This window comes from Cyrtonyx montezumae, unplaced genomic scaffold, assembly GCF_038088225.1.
Source record: "Cyrtonyx montezumae isolate F1298 unplaced genomic scaffold, pur_monq_1.0 scaffold_2, whole genome shotgun sequence".
Lineage (NCBI taxonomy): Eukaryota > Metazoa > Chordata > Aves > Galliformes > Odontophoridae > Cyrtonyx > Cyrtonyx montezumae.
This window is the reverse complement of record NW_027071936.1, coordinates 67,553,574-67,572,935: the sequence shown is the minus strand read 5'-3', so window position 1 is coordinate 67,572,935 and position 19,362 is coordinate 67,553,574. Positions and strand designations below refer to the sequence as shown.

At 52.8% G+C, this 19,362-nt stretch overlaps 2 protein-coding genes across 2 annotated transcripts in view; both read right to left on the bottom strand.

Annotated features, from left to right (window-relative positions):
* Positions 1 to 680: 680 nt before the first annotated feature.
* On the bottom strand, positions 681 to 18,773 carry LOC136048362 (cytochrome P450 26B1). Its single transcript, XM_065736013.1, has 6 exons — positions 18,488 to 18,773; positions 16,058 to 16,282; positions 7,047 to 7,322; positions 5,986 to 6,141; positions 4,862 to 5,143; positions 681 to 4,240 (listed from the first exon to the last, which is right to left on the bottom strand). The coding sequence occupies exons 1-6, from the start codon at positions 18,689 to 18,691 to the stop codon at positions 3,848 to 3,850; spliced, it is 1,536 nt and encodes a 511-aa protein (XP_065592085.1). The 5' UTR covers positions 18,692 to 18,773; the 3' UTR covers positions 681 to 3,847.
* Positions 9,853 to 19,362, bottom strand: part of SFXN5 (sideroflexin 5) — a 377,058-nt gene continuing 367,548 nt past the window's right edge. Inside the window, exon 15 of the mRNA XM_065736015.1 lies at positions 9,853 to 9,865. The gene's annotated coding sequence lies outside the window, so the exon portion shown is untranslated. The remainder of the gene's footprint in view (positions 9,866 to 19,362) is intronic.

Sequence of the window (19,362 nt, the reverse complement as noted above, 5' to 3'; positions counted from 1 at the left end):
TAGAATCACCAAGGTTGGAAAAGGCCTCCGAGATCATCCAATCCAACCGTCCACCTACCACCAATATTTCCCCACTAAGCCACGTCTCTTAGTGCAACAACTAAATGTTTCTTGGAACACGTCAAGTCCAACCATCATCCCATCACCACCATCAAGCCATATCACTCAGTGCCACAGGTAGGCTTCTCTCTTGCTTGGTTTTGCCCAGCCTGTGTTTCTCACAGCTTCAAAACAGCAGAAGCTTTGGGCAGAAATTGGGTGTCATGGAGCTCACCAAACCTTCAGGACCTCGGAGGAGGGGCACCTGGGTGCTCAGATCGAGTCCTGTTGGTCTCTGAGCATCTCCAGGGATGTAGACTTCACATCTCTGGGCAACTTGGTTCAGAATATGTCCTCAACCCTATAAAAAAGAAGTTTATCTTACATCGAGGGGAATTTCCCGTTTGAAATTCATGCCATGGAGACTGATCTGACTCCAGATTGGTGCAAAACAAAAAACATTTATGGGGTGCACTAGTCCCAGGACATGATGTCACCTTGGTACCCAAAGCCAGCCACAAGTCCTGTGAGAGGAGATGTGGACAGAGCTGAAACAAAAGACTGGGAGATTCGACTCTTGGTTGTGGAAGTCTATAAAATAGCCACATGGATTATTAATTTTTTTTTATTTTATTTTTTTAAGGTCACAAAATACACAACATTCATTTTAATATGCAACACGTGATATTATATACATATTAAAAACCACATGACTGAAACACATGTTCACACGGCACCAATTTCATAACGAAAAACCCCACAAGTGCTTTTTTCTTTTTTCTTTTTTTTAATATTAAAAAAACAACTGTAATAAAACATATTAATATTTTTCCAGACAATGTTTACAATAAAGAGGGGGAAAAAAATCATATTTTACTAAATAACAAATATTTAACAGCAAAAACTTTATACTAAATATCTATTTTGAATTATAACAAAAATAGTACTTAGAATAGTTTATAAAGACAGACCAAAAATAATAATAACTGTGTATAAAATAATATTATAGCGAATTGGACTGTGCTAAGAAAAACAAAAACAAACAACACAATTCTGAGATTCAAAGTGCTTTATTCTGCAAACCCACTGCAGCAACTTCTTTTTAGTCAAGTTATATTAGTTAGGAATGGTAAAACAAAAGCCTGACTTAGTGATGCCTAGGTTAAATACACACACACACACATTACATATACACATGGTGTAAGCATATATATATGATGGATGTATGCATCTGACGTTACCACTCTCCAGTCAACCACTCATTCGAAAGTGTGTTTGGTTTTTCACTTTGTAATGACATTGGACGTTAAAATCACAATTGAACCAAACCCTCCACTGGCTGCCCTTCACCAAATTCTTTCCAAAATTCACCCCAGAGATCAAACCCACGGGAGTGCAGCATGAAGCCACTGCAGAGCTTTAGGCAGAACCTCTGGACCCTGTTGGGCATCCCCCCTTCAGCTCTCCATTTTTTTCACCTCCCCTCTCTCCCAGTTTTCCCACCCAGTAGGTCTCAGCTGGGAATGGCTCCTGGCTGTGGGTTCCTGGTGTGTTTTCATCCTGCATCCTCTACCTCCTGCCCCGTCCCAGTGCCCTACATGTGTTTAGCATCAGCCAAGACCATGGACAACGATCCTGGCATGACACAAACCTTTCCCCACACACTTGCCCACAGGAGACTCACCCATTCCCTCTGGGAGTTTATGTTCTCCTTTGCTTCCTGTTGGGATTCTCATTGGGATTAGGTCCTTTTTTATCTCTGGAAATGTTTTCTCTCCTTCAGGGACAATGCCTGAAGTCTCACCAGTGCCTGAGCTGATGGCGTTTCCCTTGGAGCTCCCAGGTCATCAAACTGTCTGATCCATCATCATTCCAGGTACGCAGTGCTCATGTAGCACACAGCACTGAGACCTCCCTCTTGGGTTTGGCACATTGCTTACAGGCCAGAAGGCAAGACCCAGATCTCAGTGCCATCCTTTAGAGGACTTGGAGCATTATTTTGGTGGAAATACACCTGAAAATCAAGTTGTGCTCCCTGGTGTGAGTGGAGACCATCTGTTGGGGTGCTCCTGGGGGTTTCTGGCAGCTTGGCTGACCCAACCTCTAGTGCTTCCCCCAGCTAAAACTCTGCCTCCCTGCTCCTCACCCCAACAGATGACAATGGCAGAGGCAGCCATCACCATCGCTCACCCACACGTCCTTTGACCTTCCAACGAGGCACCCACTCGTCAAGAGCACAACCTGCAAAGCAACCTGGTAAGCAACATCTGCCCCCCTCATCCTTCCCATTTCAGCCCCTCCGACTTATCTGGACACCTTTAAAGCAAAAAAGCCAAGCTGCCCACCCCAACACGAGATCTTTCCCCACCACCCCATGGTCCTCATCCTTACCTCATCTTCCAGGTTTGGAGACAGAAGAGAGCAGGGCTGCATGGAGTTTCCCTGGGATGAAGTGCCAACGAATCCCAGTGAGATCTCCCAGCCTGATGCTCAGGTTGAACCAAACACCAGCCAGAGCGCTCAGGTTGCCTTTGCTCTGCACCTGCATGTGAGGCCACTTCTGTTTTCAACACAACCCGCCTGTCTCACGTGCCACATGGAAGCCTTTCTCATGCCAAAAAAAAAACCAACAAAAAATCAAATCAAACCAAATAAACCCACCCAAGAAACGAATCTCACGATGCCTAGTGCCGCATATGTGTTAGGCACAGCCTCTCTCTCCTTCCTGCAGAGCTCTCCCATTGCCAACCAAAACCCAGACACGAGACAAACGATGTGGACGTTGGCTTATTTAATAGAGATCACCTTTAATGCAAAAATGCCTCCCGTGGAAGAGGGTGCACCCAAACTGAGCAGCTCGGTGCTCACAGAGCCGTGGCAGATCACGGAGCCATGCGCCAGTGCCTGCACCCTGAGGGAAAGCAAAGGCACCAAATTGCCCCTGAATGGATACCTCTGTGTGGGGAGGGGGCCGGCGAGGGGGTGGGGGGAGCGGTGCACACAGGATGTGTAGCAGCAGCAGGAAACTCAAGGAGAAAAAAAAATAAAAATAAAAAATGGAGCTCCCCCCCACCCTGTATGCAAGATGCATTTTGCAAAAGGCCAAAACGCCCTCATCCCAAGCTTTGGAGAGATGGCTCAGCCCCACACGAGGCACCAAAGGGGTTTTTGGTCCCGTGGCAGAGGCAAAATGACAGCACTCCCCCAAACCTGCCCGGGAGGTGGGATGGGAATGGGCATCGCTCGTCTCCCCTTCACCCAGGGCAGCCCCCAGAGCCCCGAAATAACAACAACAACAAAAAACAACACAACCAAACAAACGAACAGCAACAACAACAAAAATAAAACACTGTTATCACCAGCTAATTTAACACTGTTAAAAACAAGCTCGGCGGCCACCCGAGGGCCGCGCCGGGCCACCAGACCGCTGGCTGCCAACCGGTTCCCAAAGCCTTTCCCACCGTCGGGGCTTCACAGCACTCCTCCTGGCAGCAGAAGTGTTTTATAGATATTTATATATATATATTTATAATATTTAGATACTGTGTATGGTCAGACAGTCCCAGTTCTACTCGGGATTCGCAACTCTTCCTCTTTCCGAAGGAAGCGAGAGGCACGATGCTGCCCCAAGCTCCTCCATGCCCAGAGCAGAAGGATTTTGGCAGCTTTGCCGGTGGAGGAAACAGTCCCGACCTGGAGGCTCTGCCAAGCGAGCGTTGTGGAGAAGCTCCTCATTCCTCTCCCCTCCTGTTCATCCCCCTGTCCCCACCCCACCCCTCCATCCCCAGCCGCCCGTCCCTGGTGGGCTCTACACGGTGGCCCCCAACATGACGTCCGTCCCCGTCAGGATCTCGTTCTGGTTGGAATCCAGTCCGAAGAATTTAACCTTGAGTCCGTCGACTGGGTGGACCACGGGCACCAAGGTGATTTTGGGGAAAGTCCTGGTGGCCAGCTCGAAACGGCTGGTGCTGGCCAGCTCGATGGCCAGGGCCTTGAGGAAGAGCTTGGCCAAGTGTTTGCCCAGACAGGTCCGTACACCCCCTCCGAAGGGGAGGTAGTGGAACCTGCCCTCTTTGTCCTCGCTGCGGCCCTGCCCGAAGCGGTCGGGGTCGAAGACATCCACATCCTTGAAGACAGGAGCAGTGTCATGGGTGTCCCGGATGCTGTACATCACGCTCCAGCCCTTGGGGATCTGGAAACCCTGTGGAGGGGAGGGGAGAAGGGGAGAGAAGAACAGAGAGGTCAACAGCGCTGCACGGGGGAGAGGGAGCAGGAGGACAGCTTTAGAATCATGAAATCATTAAGGTTGGAAAACACCTCTAAAATCATCAAGCCCAAGCCCAGCTCATCCCCACCATGCACACTGACCACATCCCTCAGTTCCACATCTCCATGGTTCTGGAACACTCCCAGGGATGGTGACCCCACCTCTCTATGGGCAGCCTGTGCCAGTGCCTGACCACTCCTTCAGAGAAGAAATTTCTAATATCCTGGTGCAATTTGAAGCCATCACCTCTCGTCCTATCACTGTTATCTGGGAGCAGAAGCCAACTCCACCTTTCAGACAGCTGTAGAGAGCCATAAGGTCTCCCCTGAGACTCCTTTCTCCAGACTGAACCATCCTATTCCCTTGGAAGCACCGTGACTGTCCCCTCTTTGACATCCCACGTGCATCTACCCCCTGTCCATGTTCTGAATCTGCAGCAATTCCACCCACTGCTACCAGCAGAACCCGATTTATCCTTCCCACCTCTGCTCCAAAGCAGCTTCAAGCACGCTTTGCAAAAGACACAGAACACCCAGCAGCCATGGCAGTACTCACATCCAGCTCGAAGGTCTGCAGCACCGTCCGGTACCCTCCGGAGATGGGGGTAAAGAGGCGAAGCACCTCTTTGATGACACAGTCCAGGTAGTGGAGGCTGCTGATGTTGTCAAGGCGTAAGGAGCCCTCGCAGATGCAGCCGTTGTGCAGGATGCCTTTGCTGCGCAGCTCCTCTCGCAGCTTCTCCAGCACCCGTGGGTGTTTGAGCAGCTGCATGATGAGAGAGGTGCTGGCGCTGGCCGTGGTGGCGTAGGCAGCGAAGATGAGCTCCAGGGTGCCGTCCTGAGAGGTGACAGAGAAAATGGGTGAGGCTGGAAGGACATACGGACACACAGGCATGGTATGATGGGATTGGCACGTGGGCTGTAGCAGTCTGCCACAGGTCATTCTGCAGCCCCTGCATCCCGTGGGGCAGTGGATGTTTGTGGGAGGCCACAGGGATGCACAAAGGCTGGAGCATTTCTACTACGGGAACAGGTTGAGAGCAGGGGGTATTTAGCCTGGAGAATCATAGAATCACTGAGGCTGGAAAAGATCTCTAAGATCACCAAGCCTAAGCCCAACGCATGCCTACCATGCCCACTGACCGTGTCTCCCCAGTTGCCACATCTCCACTGTTCTTGAACACCCCCAGGGACCGTGACCCCACAAATCCATGGTCAGTCTGTGCCTGACCAAGCACTGGAAGAAGAGAAGGCACTCGGGTGACCTCACTGCAGCCTTCCAGTACTTGAAGGGAGCTTATAAACAGGAGGGACAATGACTTTTTACTCTATCCAATACTGATAGGATAAAGGGAACGGTTTTAAGCTGAAAGAGGAGAAAGTGGCTGGAAATTACAGCAAGCTCATATGATTTTTTTGGTATTCGCTGGCAATGCTTTTTAGGAAGGGATGAGCACAATCCACAGATAAATACAGACTGCAGGAAAGCAACTGGCTCATTGGCACCATGCTCCACCAGGGTGGGATCCACCTGCAGCTCCACCAACACACTGGGATCCCCAGTTCTGAAAACCCATCCTAGCTCTGCCCCCCAAAAATCCACCGTGCACCAGCTTTGCTATTTGGGCAGCCTCTGCACTGAGCACAGCAAGGACAAAGTAGCCACGGGAAGACCTTTACCTTCAGCTCCTGCATGGTGAGCTCCTTGCCGTGTTCCTTGCCGCTCTCTATCAGGATGTCCAGTGCGTCGGCGTAGTCCTTACCCTGGGTGTTCTGCAGTTTCTCCTGGATGGCTTTCTCCAGTCCTTTCTGCAGTGTTTCACGTGCCCGGATGCCCTGTGGAGCAGGAATTGTCAGACCCCGTAGGGCTCAACACCATCCCTGCCACCCCCACCCTGTATGAAGAGATGAAGATGTGCTCAGCAGGATGTGGCTATGGTATCGGGCTGCTGTTGTAGGTGCTCAGACAGGAGTATAAAAATGCTGGAGTCATTCCCCAGCCTGGAGGAGCAGGCCCCAAGCATACGAGATTACAGTCGTGGGTAATCTGCACCTCTGTGCAAATGGCAGCTGTGATGAAGGAGCCCCAGTGCAGCAGCAGTTCACAGCCCTCCTTCTTTCCCTGGGATATAAGAAGTCCCTGAGAAAACTGTCTCTCTAAGGAAGGCTAATTCATCCAAGAAGATCTTCTTCCTGGAAGCAGAACAGGCTTCCCAAACAGTTTTAGTGCTTGGTCTCCTTAAAGCAAACCCAACCTTTTGGGGCTGCCAACAACTTGGCTCGTTCACAAGGTCAAATAACAATAACAGGTGGTGATAGTCAACAACAACAACAAAAATAGATTAAAGAAAATCAATTTACTGTTACCAATACTCCCAAGGAAAAATAGAAACTGAACGGATCTTCTGTCAATGCATTTTCCAGTTTGGTGGCAATGCACTGATAGGAGAAAGCTCCCACAGACAAAGAAAATTAACCAAGTGCTGTTATGAGGTAACTAATCCAATAAACCTGAGAAAATCCCAACTGCATTCCCCACTACGTTGAGCCATAGAGCATCCAGTGCTCTAAAGAACCTACAAACACATCTCCCTCTCTGCTCAACCAAAACAGCAGCCCGAAAGTCATCAGATGGCGAGAGTCATCCCCACCAGGTATACATAGAGGTGGGATTACCCATAGCCCCACTAATCCCACACTGATGTCGTCGGGTGGTAGAGGGCTCAGCCCAAAGCCCTTACCCTCCTGTAGCCACTGAAGGGCAGGTCCACGGGCAAGGAGAAGACGTTCTCCACGAATTGCTGGTAGACCTCAAAGAGGCGGTTGAGCTCCTCATCGGGGATGCGGAAGCCCAGCAGGACACGGATGGCCATGCGGAAGGTGAGCTTCTGGGTCTCATGGTAGACGTTGATGGGCTCGGGGTTGCTGCTCCAAGCCCGCAGGGTGTCTTTGATCACCAGCTGGATCTTGGGGAGATAGCTCTCCAGAGCCTCGTGGCTGAAGATCTTGGAGAAAACCTGCAGAAGAGCGAGCAGAGGTTCATAAGTTCATAAGGTTGGAAAGGACCTACAAGATCATCTAGTCCAACCATCCTCCTATCAGTATCCCTACCCAGCTACTAAATTAAATCCCTGAAAGGGCTGATGGGGATCCACTGCTGGCAATCCTCTCTAGGCTGGTCCCCATAATCAGCAATGACACGGTGCCCTGCAATCCTTCTCCAGCAGTGAGCTGGGGATGGGAGGAAATAGTGCACCTTACATGCAGCACGATGGAAGGAGCACTTCCCTATAGCTCCAGGTGTCCCAGTTCCTAGCTCCATCCATCCCATGAGCTGGATGCTATGAATGGAGCTCTTCCATAGGGATTCTTTCGCTTCTAATTGTTGAGCTGTGCACAAAAACACACAAAGGTTTTCACAGAATCATAGACTGGTTGGGTTGGACGAGACCTTAAAGACGATCCAGTTCTAACCACTTGCCTTGGGCTGGTTGCCCCCCACTAACTCAGGTTACCCAGGGCCCATCCAACCTGGCCTTGAGCACCTCCAGGTGTGAGCGGGCACCCACAGCTTCTCCTAACAACAACTTTTTAAAACACACACACACAAAACTGAAGCCAAGGGATTCTTTCAAGGCCTTTAGGACCTCTGCAAAACCCGGCTGAACTTAGGCAGAGCTATCGAGGAGAAGAAGCACGCACGCACGCACGCAGAGGCTGCGATCGCACACGGCTCATTTCCTTGGGAAGCCGGGCTAAAAACTGATGTCAGCAGACACTATTAATTTAAGCTCTGCGAGTAAACACAGCGCGGGACCAGGCCTCCCCAGGCCCCCATGCTAACGGCTCCTTCCTCCAATTTGGGCCCGAGCCCGCGTGTTGCGCGAGGAGCTGAGAAATGCCAGGAATGTCCCCCCCCCCCAGCGCAGCCCACAGCACGCGCTTTCATTCGGCATCCCCGCCGCATCCCTCCCAGAGTGCACCGGAGGAAAAAGTGCTGTTTGTTTATTTTTTATTAACCTCCACACACGGCGGCTTGCACGCACGCACCGCCGCATGCCAGGCCTCCGGGTAAAAAAAAAAAATCAAATGAAAGCAAGCTCCCCAGGAGCGAGCCGCGAGCCTCCACCGGTGGCCGGTTCCTGGGGGGGCTGCAAAGTTATCAGAGCAAAGAGAAAAAGAGGGAAGCCAAAGCTGCCCCCTTCTTTCCATGAGCGCCGAAGCTGTAAATGTGAGAATTTCCTCCGCAGTCAGCACTCAAAGGGAAAGGTAACATTTTCCTGGCGGCGACCCCTCGTTGCTCAAGCACGGCGTTCAGCTGGGAGGCTGTTTGGTGAAATAACACCTCTGTCCCCTCGCGGGGTGGGCGGGAGGATTGACAATCGCTGCTTCATAACGCGCTGCCTGGGCTGAGACCTGGGTAGAACTCATCACACCCCACGCGGAGGGGCAGCGCTAGAGGTGAGCGTGTGGGAGAAGGGCTGGGAAGGAGGGAGAAGGAGCAAGAGGTAAAAGAAGATGCAAGAGGGCAGTCAGACAGATGTGCCTGCAGACAGACAGCCGTTCCCAGTTGTCTGTGAAGGAATGAATGAATGGAGCTGGGAAATGAATGAACCATGGGGATGGCTGAATGAACCAACCATGGAATGGCCACAAAGAGGGTTCAGCTACTGCTTTTGGTGCTCCTCTGCACTTCAGTGCCCCTGTGCACTTGCAGAGCTATTTTTAAGCCTGGAAGGAGCAGCGACACTCAGGCAGAGCTGACACGGTACGTGCAATGAGGTGAGAGAAATGCTACTCTCAATCTGGCGCAACCTCATCCTTCCCCATCCCTGCCCAGCATCTCTCCCAGCAAAGCACCACCTGCACCCCACAAAAAGCACAGCAGTCCCAGAAACACCTCCGATCCCATTGTGCCAAACCATCCCTAGGAACGATGGCAGAGGAGGAAACTCTCGGGGAGAGAAAACGAGCCCCCACCGAGGTCAGCAGCCTGAAAATAGCGAGCATTTAGAATTGGTGGGTTTGGGTCTTTTTCTTTTTTGCTCTTTTTTTTCCAGCTGTCCTTTTGCTATGGGGTTGCTCCAGCCCCGTCCGGCTGCAAACCTGGCGTCGCTGCGCTCCACGCCGCCTAATCCCAGATGTCAGCGGATCCTTCCCCAGCCAGACATAAGTCTGGATCCCCTTCCAGTCACCTCCAGTTCAACCCTGCAACTTTCCAGTTGATTAAAAAGGAGGAAAAGGCAGCCAGCTTTCCCTGACAGACCTCGCAGCGCTTCTAGCCTAAAATCCCTGCGCCCTCTAGTGAAGCCCAACCGAGGAGCAGCGCTGCTAAAAGTTCCTCCCGAGCAGCCAAGAAGCTCTAAGGGGGAGCATCTGTAAAAAGGGGAAAGGGGGGGGAAAGGAGGGGTCGACAGCATCCCCCGGAGGTGCTAGGAAGAGCCCATGTCTTTGGCATATCTTTGGTATGACCTCAAAAAGCCGCCCTTGGGGGATTTGTTTGCTGTGGGGGTAACGCTCACACCCACCCACATTTGCCCAGGGAGACCCCACCACTCAGCTGGAAACTTCCGAATCCGTCTCACAGTGCAAACAGGATATTTAAAGATTTATGGCTTTCCTAAGGCAGAAAATTCCTTCCCGGTGCCTCAGCTCCGCGATCCCCTGCAGAGGTGGCAGCGAGTGGCCCCCAGTCCCTCATGGAAAACACCCCATCCCCATCCTTAAACAATACCAAAGAGGATGGGACATTCAAGTGAAGCTTAGAAAAAGCTTTGTTTAGCAGTTGGGGTGAAGAAAAATTAGCAGGAATGATGCTTGCCACTGGTCAAGCCTCCCCATCCAAGCACAACCATCACAGCAAAGAGGAGCAGAATTTTCCATTCCTCCCCTCCCCCAGGAGGAAAATTTGGGATCCGACACCCATGCCTCATTCAGCCTGGCTGCTCAGAGCTGCTACCCAGCAGAATGAGGGCATGATTGGCACAGGGATGTTTTCACAACCTATTTGGTACCCACAGGGCTCAGTATGTGTTGGGGAAGCATCCCAAGCAACGTCCGAACACTCTTTCTCCCTACATCTCAGATTGGATATTAGGAAACATTTCTTCTCCCAAAGAGTGGTCAGGCAGCAGCACAGGCTGCCCAAGGAGGTGAGAAAGTTCCCATCCCTGGAGATATTGCAGAGCTCTGGAGATGTGGCACTCGGGGACATGGTCAGTGGTCAGGGTTGGGGTTGGTCATCTCAGAGCTCTTTTCCAACCTTAATGAATCTATGATCTCAAAGGCCACGTGTGGAAGTCCCAGCCCCATCACTGTGTAATGGGTGTCTGCCTCGCTGCCACTGCGCTCCTATTTTTGGAGTGGGATGAGAAGACACCCGAGCAGAGGGAAACTGCAGCCAAGAGGTGGTGGAGGCTGTGCCTGTGGGTGGAGGTACCATAAAGAGGAGAGGACATCAGATCATAGAACCACAGAGTGTCCCAGGTTAGAAGGGATCCACAGGGATCACTGAGTCCAAGTCCTGATCTGCACAACAAGTTCCAAAATTCAACAAAGTACTTTGGACAGAACTGATTTGAAAGCCCTTGAAAAAACTCTGTTCTGGTGAAAACCAAATACACATCAAATTTGGCTGCTGCCCCTGACACACTGCTTCTAAAGGACCTCGCAGGAGCAGGGGGTGAAGACCTCATCGCTCTCCTCCCCATGTTAAGATGTTAAGGAGTGAGAAGCAGGTCTGACTGGACACAGGACTTGAGGATATCTCTTGCCCCACATTCTCCTGCTGTCGCCCCATCATGGAAGGAACCTGGGATCATTTAGAGGGAAAAGCCACATCTTTCAGCTCCTATCCTCCAAAAAGAGCAGCTCTTGGTGATGCACAGATAGAAAAGAACATCTATCTCAGCATCCCATCTCTCTCACCTCAAAAAAATAAATAAATTAATATTAATAATTCCAACGCCAGCAGCAGCAAAATGCAAACAGTTACGCTCAGCAATTGAGGCTGCCTGGCTCTCATTATGGAGTTATCTAAACAGGCTGTGGTTCTTCAGCACCTATGAGCCCTCATCACCCCCTCAGGTGCTGCTTTCCTGGTCTGTGCCCATTCACTCACAGCGCATATGGGGACCACAGAAATCACTTTATATGTTGTCACCTCTCCTCAAATGGGAGATCAAACACGAAGAGAAAAGGAGAGAAAATAACAGTGGGCAGTCCGTCAAAGAATTGAGCTGAGAGGGAAGCACCTGCCCCATGACATCCCAAAGGAATAAACATGGCTTTTCAAGCATGCTTTGGCATGGCAGCGACAGGGGAAGATGCTTGGAAAAACTCTTCCTCTAGCTGCAGGGAAATCTCAGCTCTGCCACCGAAATCCCGAGGACAGCTCTGCAAGATGTTGGGATGAGCATGTGTAGAATTATTATGGTTGGAAAAGAGCTCAAAGCCCAACCCCAACTCGTCCCACTATGCCCACTGACCACGTCCACCAGTGCCACATCTCCACAGTTCTGAAGCACCTCCAGGGATGATGACTCCACCGCTCCCTGGGCAGCTGTGCCAGTGCCTGACCGCTCTTTGGGAGAACATTTTCCTAATACCCAACATGAACCTCTCCCGACACAACTCAAGGCCATCACATCTCATCTCACAGGCCACCAGACCAAGCCCAAAGCGATGACAGAGCCATGGGGTTGCACCACATTCAGGCTCAGCACAGCTCCTCAACGTGGGATCGGAGCACGTAGGGTATTTTGGGGTGGAAGGCGCAATGAAAACGCAATAAGTTTGTATTTCAGCCAGGAGCGCCCGCACTTCACTTTTTTCTCTTTTTGGCCTTATTTTTTTAATCCATTGGAATGACTCTGGATTTACACCGCTGTAGATGACAGCGCTATTTGGTCTAAAGTCAATGAGCCAGCCTAGCTGACAAATTCTTCCCCAACCGGAGCCCTTCAGCATCAATGAGAGCCTTTTTTCTCCGGCCCCGGTGCCTTTTGCCCATGGGTTACAGCTCTCGGGGCAGCAGCCCGTGATGGAGAGAAGGGGCTCGATGCCAACGTGCTGAGAGGACGCCGGATCCAGCTGGACCCCAGCCCACAGAGCTGACCCAACGTGCAATTTGGGTGGGCCGGGCTGGAAAGGGGACGGCTCCGATTCCTACCGGGGAGGGTGGCGAGGCCAAAAAATAGTCAGAATCTCTTAACAGAGCTGGTGAGGGGATTTGGCAGCGGGGAAGTAGAGCCCATTGCTCCCATCCCTCCTTCCTCCGCCCCTCTACCTCCCCCCCCTCCCCACCTCCCTCCCCCCAGCCCTGCCCACAGCAGCTGGTTTATATTTGGTTGTAAATTTATGGCCCCTTTTGTGTTCTTAATCCTCTCGCAAACTATATTAAAGCCTCAGACCTTTCTACTTGGTGCTAATAAGCTCAACACTTGTATGCCTCCGAGGCAGAACATTAATTGTGGTGTGTTAATGAATGATGTAGTTTTGGACAGTGAGACAAAACAGGCCGTTTCTCTGCACCACTGTCTGCTTCCTCCTTGAGTCTCCGGGTCTAGGACGTCAACCCAGCCCACGGACTGCTTTTATTTTATTCTTTCTTTTCCTTTTTTTAAGCCAGCTGTGCCTATTTTGGGATTACGATGCTGGAACACAGCATGAGCCCAGCCACTCCAGCACTCTCCTGCCAAGGCTGAGTGCTCCCAAGGAACATCAGCATCCCACCTTCCCCTGCCCTGCTGCACTGCAGGCACTGGGAGACTCCTTCCCTTGGCCTAAAGCTGCATCCTGCCCATTCCCAGTTCCCATTCCCTTCTGCTTTCAGATGCCACACTCCCTCGTGGGCAGCATCACGGGAGCAGCTCTCTCTTTGCTGAATGTCAGCTTTCCAACAAGCTCTGTCATCTTCAAATGGTTGGGAGGGACCTTAAGGATCATAGAATATCCCAGACTGGAAGGGACCCATAAGGATCACCAAGTTCCAGCTCCTGCTGTGGACAGGGCTGCCACAAATCCTGATCTCAGGATCGCCTTAAATCCCATAAAACCAGAATGCACGCTACCATTGCACAGTTTTCCTTGCTGTAGGTCATTGGGACCCAAGGATTGACACTCTCGAAACACACTAGACCAAAAAGCAAACCACACTGCTTGGGATTTCATGAGTGTGAAAAGCCACAGTGGGACAGGGTCCCACCCAGGTCCAGACAGCAGAGGTGGCATGGCTCTGCCATTAAAAAGAGAGCAGGATGAGAGAAACACAAGGCACTGTCCCCAGCCACCCACCCGCTGCGGGTCCCTATAGGACAGCAGCCTCCTCGCTCAGGACGACCCTCATCAGGGATGATGTGCATCCTCCCCCCTATGGCATCCACCCCCTCCAACAACCCCCCAGCAGATATCTATCTCGGGAGGGAGGCCGAGGGGTTTGGGGTCGCTTTTGTTTACTGCTCATAAACTGTTCTTATCGAGCAGCTTCATCTGGAGCCAGCACTAACAGCACCTGCAATAAAGGCCCCGATGCATGAGAGCCCTACTGCCCACCCCACAAGCTGTCACCTCCCTGTGCAGGCAGAGATCCCCGCTCCTGTAAAGCTTGGAGAGTCCATATCCCAAAAGGAAAAACTTTCTCCAATTTGTATTTAACTTTGACAGCTTCCCGCAGGGGAGAAGTAATAAACAGAGGATGGGAGAGTAGAGTTGCCGTAAGTATCACCTGGTTAATATGGCATTGTTCCTCCTGAGCACCTATTGAGGAGCTTGTCTTCTTGTCTCAATGGCAATCTGTCCCAGCAAGAGGAGTACTCAGCTGGATGGCCAGGGAACAATGAAGGAGCATCTACTGGTGTAAGTAGAGCTCTGAATCTCTTGAGTATTTCCCCTTGATATTTGCATCCTTACTGAGGGGCTCTGCCAGCAGATTTTGCTGAGCTTCCAGCAAGGAGGTGCGGAGCAGGAACCCAAGAGAAAAACCTAGGAGGAGGCAGCAAGCTGAAATGCCATATCTGGTGCTGCCTCCTTACAGCTGGGATAGGGAGAGCTGAATTAGCAGCCAATTAGCAGCAACAGAACCTCAAGGTTAACGAACTAAAAAGTGCTGCTGATTTCTGTTGGTAGAAGGCACCTGGCCTGGAAAAGAGATTAAAATTTGGTCATTGCCATCTCACTAGGAACAAAGTGAGCTGTTTTCTTCATGTTAGAAACTGGTTTGTCCTATCTCTGGATGCACAGCTTGGCCCAGGATGAGGGGTGGCTGGCACATGGGAAAGGGTGCAGATGCTCAGCCCCACGATAACAGTAAAGCAGAGGGGACCAACTGGAGGAATGGGAATAGTCTCTCGTTTTGCAAGGAAAGTGAAGCAGCCAGCTGAACCCATCACAGCAACCCTGTGCTGCTGGAATAGAAAGCTTAACATCTGCTCAGCAGCATCCCCAGACCTCGGGAGGGTTTGCTCTCCAGTACAGAACCTGAAGTGACTCCCACACCCCTGCACATCCTCCCTGCCATCGACACCATCCCGTATTGGAGGCAGCCCATGCACCACTGTCCTTTCTCTTGGACAGAGAAATTGGGAAGGATTTCTCCTCCTGTACGACACAAGAGAAGCAGCCCAAGTGGGAGCACTCGAGCCTCACGCTAAGAAATGTGACAGAGACCACCGGTGGCTGTTATTTCACTCTCTCCCCCAGGAGAAAAGAGAAGCAAATGGGCTGGGCTTTTGTAGAAACGCATATGACGAAATAGGAAATCCTGCTGGGGCACGGAGAGGAGTTTGCATTGGGGTAATGGCAGCGTCGGGGCTCTGGGTACAGCCGTGCTACATCACCACCACCCCCAAATTAACCACCGACCCCCACCCAACTGGGAAACGGTCTCACCCACCGAGGCAGGGACACGAAAGCCTCCACACCACCCCGTCCCATCCCCTCTGGCTTTTCCTGCGGGATTTACGCCTGGGGGGAGCGATCTGACGCTGATTCCCCACATCCACAAGGGCTCGCAGCCCCCCAAAACCTGACTGTCCCCGCTATTGTGGGTTATGGCCTGACACTAGAAGCGACAAGGGGGGAGTCAAGGTGAGCCCCCAGGAGGGACTGACCTCTCCCAGCCATCCCGGTGCCCCACACTTCACCCCCAGACCCCTATCAGCGCCCCAGTTTCCCTGAAATCCATTGCAACGCTCAGCACCAAGAGAACCCCCCCCAGCGAGGATACATTTTGCACACACCACCTCCCAGCACAGCCCGGTTATACTGCGGCCGCGTTTCCTCGCCCCGCTCCCCAGGAGCCGCTCCGCGGTGGGCCCACCCCCTCCCTGCATCGCCCTTTTAAGAGCGCTCCGAGCCGGCGCTCGGCCTCCAACCCACGCCACGCGTGTCACGCCCGCGGGTGGGCGTCCGGGGTGACGAGCGGGGAGTGAACACAGGGCTCTTCCTCCCTCTGAAGCAGCAGAACGAGGGGAAACCCCCTGTGCCACCTCCCTCCCCGGTCTCCTTTTTTGTTTTCCATCGCCCTTTTAAATTCCTCAAAGGCTCCGAGCGCGCACCCAGAGGGAGGGGGGAACCCACGCGGGACCTCCCACACGCGTGGGTCGGCGGGGAGACGAGAAGAGCCCGGAGAGAGGAAAGAGAGAACGCAACGCCCCTCCCCGTCCTAAGCCCCGCGCGAGCGACCCACGCGAGCCCCATCTCCCTCAGCCGCCGCGGTCACGCGTGGGTGGGGGGGGGAGGGGGTCCACCTCACCTTCCTCTTGTGCCGGTGGATGTCCCCGATGGAGTTGGCCACGGTGTTGGGTCCCAGCAGCATGCGGGTGCTGCGCGGCCACTCGGTGCTCACCAGGTGGTGCTCCCCCATCAGAATCTTCCGCACGTTCTCCGCTCCCGTCACCCGCACCAGCGGCCGCCCCAAAAGGTGCGTCTTGAACACGTTCCCGTACTTCTCCCGTCGCGAGGACTGGAAGCACGAACCCTAAAGGGAAGCGTGGGGATGGGGACAAGGCGTGGGGATAGGCAACGCGGCGCTGGGACCGCGTGGGGTCAACCCTCCCCCCCCCCAAAAAAAATCACCCCCTCGCTGGGGGGTTCCCTCTAAAACCGGGGGTTCCCTCTAAAACCAGCGCTTCCTGAGCACCTCCGTGCGGATTTCGGTGTCTTTTTAGGGTTTTATTTTTCACCCTGGGACGGGGATTTGGGGTGGGGGGGAGGGGGACACCGGCTCTGGGGGTCACCCAACTGGGATCGTGGGCATCCCCGCATCGTACCGCGCTCGGAGCAGTGCCCTCCGCCCCTTTCTGCTTCCACCTTTGCCTCCCCGGGCACTTTTTAACCACTTTTTCCTCCTCTTTCCCCCCCTATTTTTTAATTTCCTTCTATTTTCCTCCCCTTCTTCTATTTCTTTCCCTTTTCCATCTCCCTTTCCCTTTTTTCTTTCCCTTTCCCCCCCTTTTTCCATTTCCTTTTTTTCCTTCCCCCTCTTTACTTTTCCTCCCCTTTTCCCTTTCCTCCCTCTTTTTTTCCCCTCCCCTTTTTTTTTTTTTTAATTCTATTTTTTATTTTTTCCCTTCGCCCCAGACTCAATTTACTCGAAAGGCTGAGCTTTGCCTAACTCGATCTGCAGACCCGCGCAGCCCTTTAATAACTTTCCCACATGCTCCCAGGGCTTTTGTCGGCGAACAGCCGGATGGAGCCGGGGATGGAGAAGGGGGGGGACGAGCCGGGTCCCCCCTTCTCACCCCCCACCCCCCTCCCCAAAGCCGAACCGGGCGGGGAGGACCCCGCGAGCGGCGCAGCTCCGCGAGCGCGCGTGTTTATTTTGAAACAAAAGCGCGGTTGTGATTTTCAGATGTTTCAGGTGACCCTGTTTCTTGATCTGCGTAAATATAATTAAAAAGTCCTTTTTGTGGCATTAATAAAGAGTTATTTGTACACCATTTCCAGGGCAGCACAAAGAGGACCTTTATGTGGGGAGAAGTTTCGAATGGAGTCCAATTTATACAAAATTTTTTGTATTTTTAGCCCTTGCACTCTGTTTGGATGGAGCCTGTGGAAAAGCGAGAACCCTTTTCTGGTCCCCCTGTAAAAAATCTGATAAATTTCTTTAAAAAATAAAGCCCTATTGAGAGCGTGCCGTTAACCCCTTCGGCGCCGCTGGAGGGGCGGGGGCTCAGGGCTCGCACTCGGGGCCGGACCAGGACTGGGCAGAACCGAGCGGGGCGAACCGGACCGCGCATCCCGCACCGCTCTGCCCTTCCCCGGCCGCGGCTGCGCTTGCGGAGCCGCCCCGCACGGGTTCCGGGCGTCCCGTGCCGGTGCCGTCAATGGGAATGTCTCCGTTTTTGCGGGGAGCATCCTCTCCCAAAGGCTGCGATTCCCTCGGAGGGGGGGAGAGAGAGAGAGAGTGGGAAACGCTCGGACACGTTTACCTCGGGGGTTCCCTCCTGAGAGCCGCGGGGTGACCCCCAACCCGGCATCGGGGCACCTCCTGACCTCCTCTCCTCCTCTCTCTATTTTTGTTCCGACGATCGTTATTTTGGCAGCCTCCCTTCCTCCCCGCGATCCGAGGGGATCCCGCTCCGCCCGCCGCCGCCGCTCGGCACTTAGCGAGGTTAATCCCGGGTTAATCTCCCCATTACCTCCGCGGGTTTCCCCCGGCACCGGGAGCCGCTCCCCGTACACCCCACGGGGAGCTCTCAACCCGGGGACCCCCCCTCTTTCAGCCCACCACACCGGGAATAACACCCCCACGTAACTCTGCGGCTTCGTTGGGGCTTTCCCCCCCCCCCTTTTTTTTTTTTTATCATTATCCTCATTTCCCCTGAGGGATATAAAGGGCCAAAGGGGATCGGGGGACCCCCCCCCCAGCCCTTCCCTCCAAGAGCATTTCTACACCCCTCTGTCCGGCTCCGAGCGGTCCCCACCGGGGGAACCCCGCACCGCTGCCCGGTCTCGGAGCTATAGCACTGAGGTTATGGGGGGGGGGTCAGGCCAATCCGGGTCCCTCCGTGTCGTCCCCCCCCCGGTCACAATCACCCCCTGACCATCATGCATGATGCAATCGCAGCCCGGCGTCCAAGGAGAACAAAATATTTGGGGAACCGTGGTGGGGAAGGGGGTGGGGGGAGAAATAAATAAATACAAATCCAGTCCCAGCCGGAGGGAAGGGAATCCTCCTTACCTGCAGGAGCCAGTGGAAGGTTTCTCCGATTAAAGGGAATCCCATAGAGCCTTTAGGGATTGGTAGCTTGCAGGTTTTGTCGCGGGTGGCAGCCCAGCGGAGCTGCCACAGCTGTTGGGACACGGCCAGCAGCAAAGTCAGTGACACCAAGCACGCCGCGAGGGTAGCCAGTGCCGAGACGAGATCAAAACTTTCAAAAAGCATATTTGGAAGAAGGAGGAGGAGGAGGGTGGGGAGAGAAACAGCCCCTTGACAGGCACCGCGCTCGCACCCGCACGCACACACACACACAGACACGCGCGGGGGGGAAAAAGCAGAGGGAGAGTGCGGAGAGCGCAGCCGACCCTGCCTGGGGGGTCCGGGGGGGAAGGGGGGGAGGGGGCGGGAGAGCCCCCGGTTCTGGTAGGAGAACAGCACGGAAAAAATGAGATAAAAAATGGTGAAAAAAAAAAAAAAAAAGAAAAATGAATTAAAAGTTAAAAATAATAAAAAAGAAAAAAAGAAGGAAGAAGGAGAAAAGCGGTTTTTCCTCCGTCCCTCTCCGAAAAGTTTGCTCTTGCTCGGCGTCAACTTGACAGAGGGATGGAGGTGAAAAAAAAAAAAAAAAGGGAAGAGGGGAAAAAAAAGAAGCAAAACGGGGAGCAACCCTTCCCCCCCCCCCCCGGCCCCCGCACCCTCTGCAAAGGTAACGGGAGGAGTGCAAAAAGTTGGGGGGGGGGGAAGTTAAAAAAGGAAAAAAAAAAAGAAAAAAGAAAAAAAAAACAACTTCCCCCCCTCCAAAAAAAAAAAAAAAAAGTCCAAGTGCAGATGCTCTGCTGCTCCCGCTCGCTTTCAAGGCACGCACACACACACTGAGAGGATGAAAAAAAAAAGAA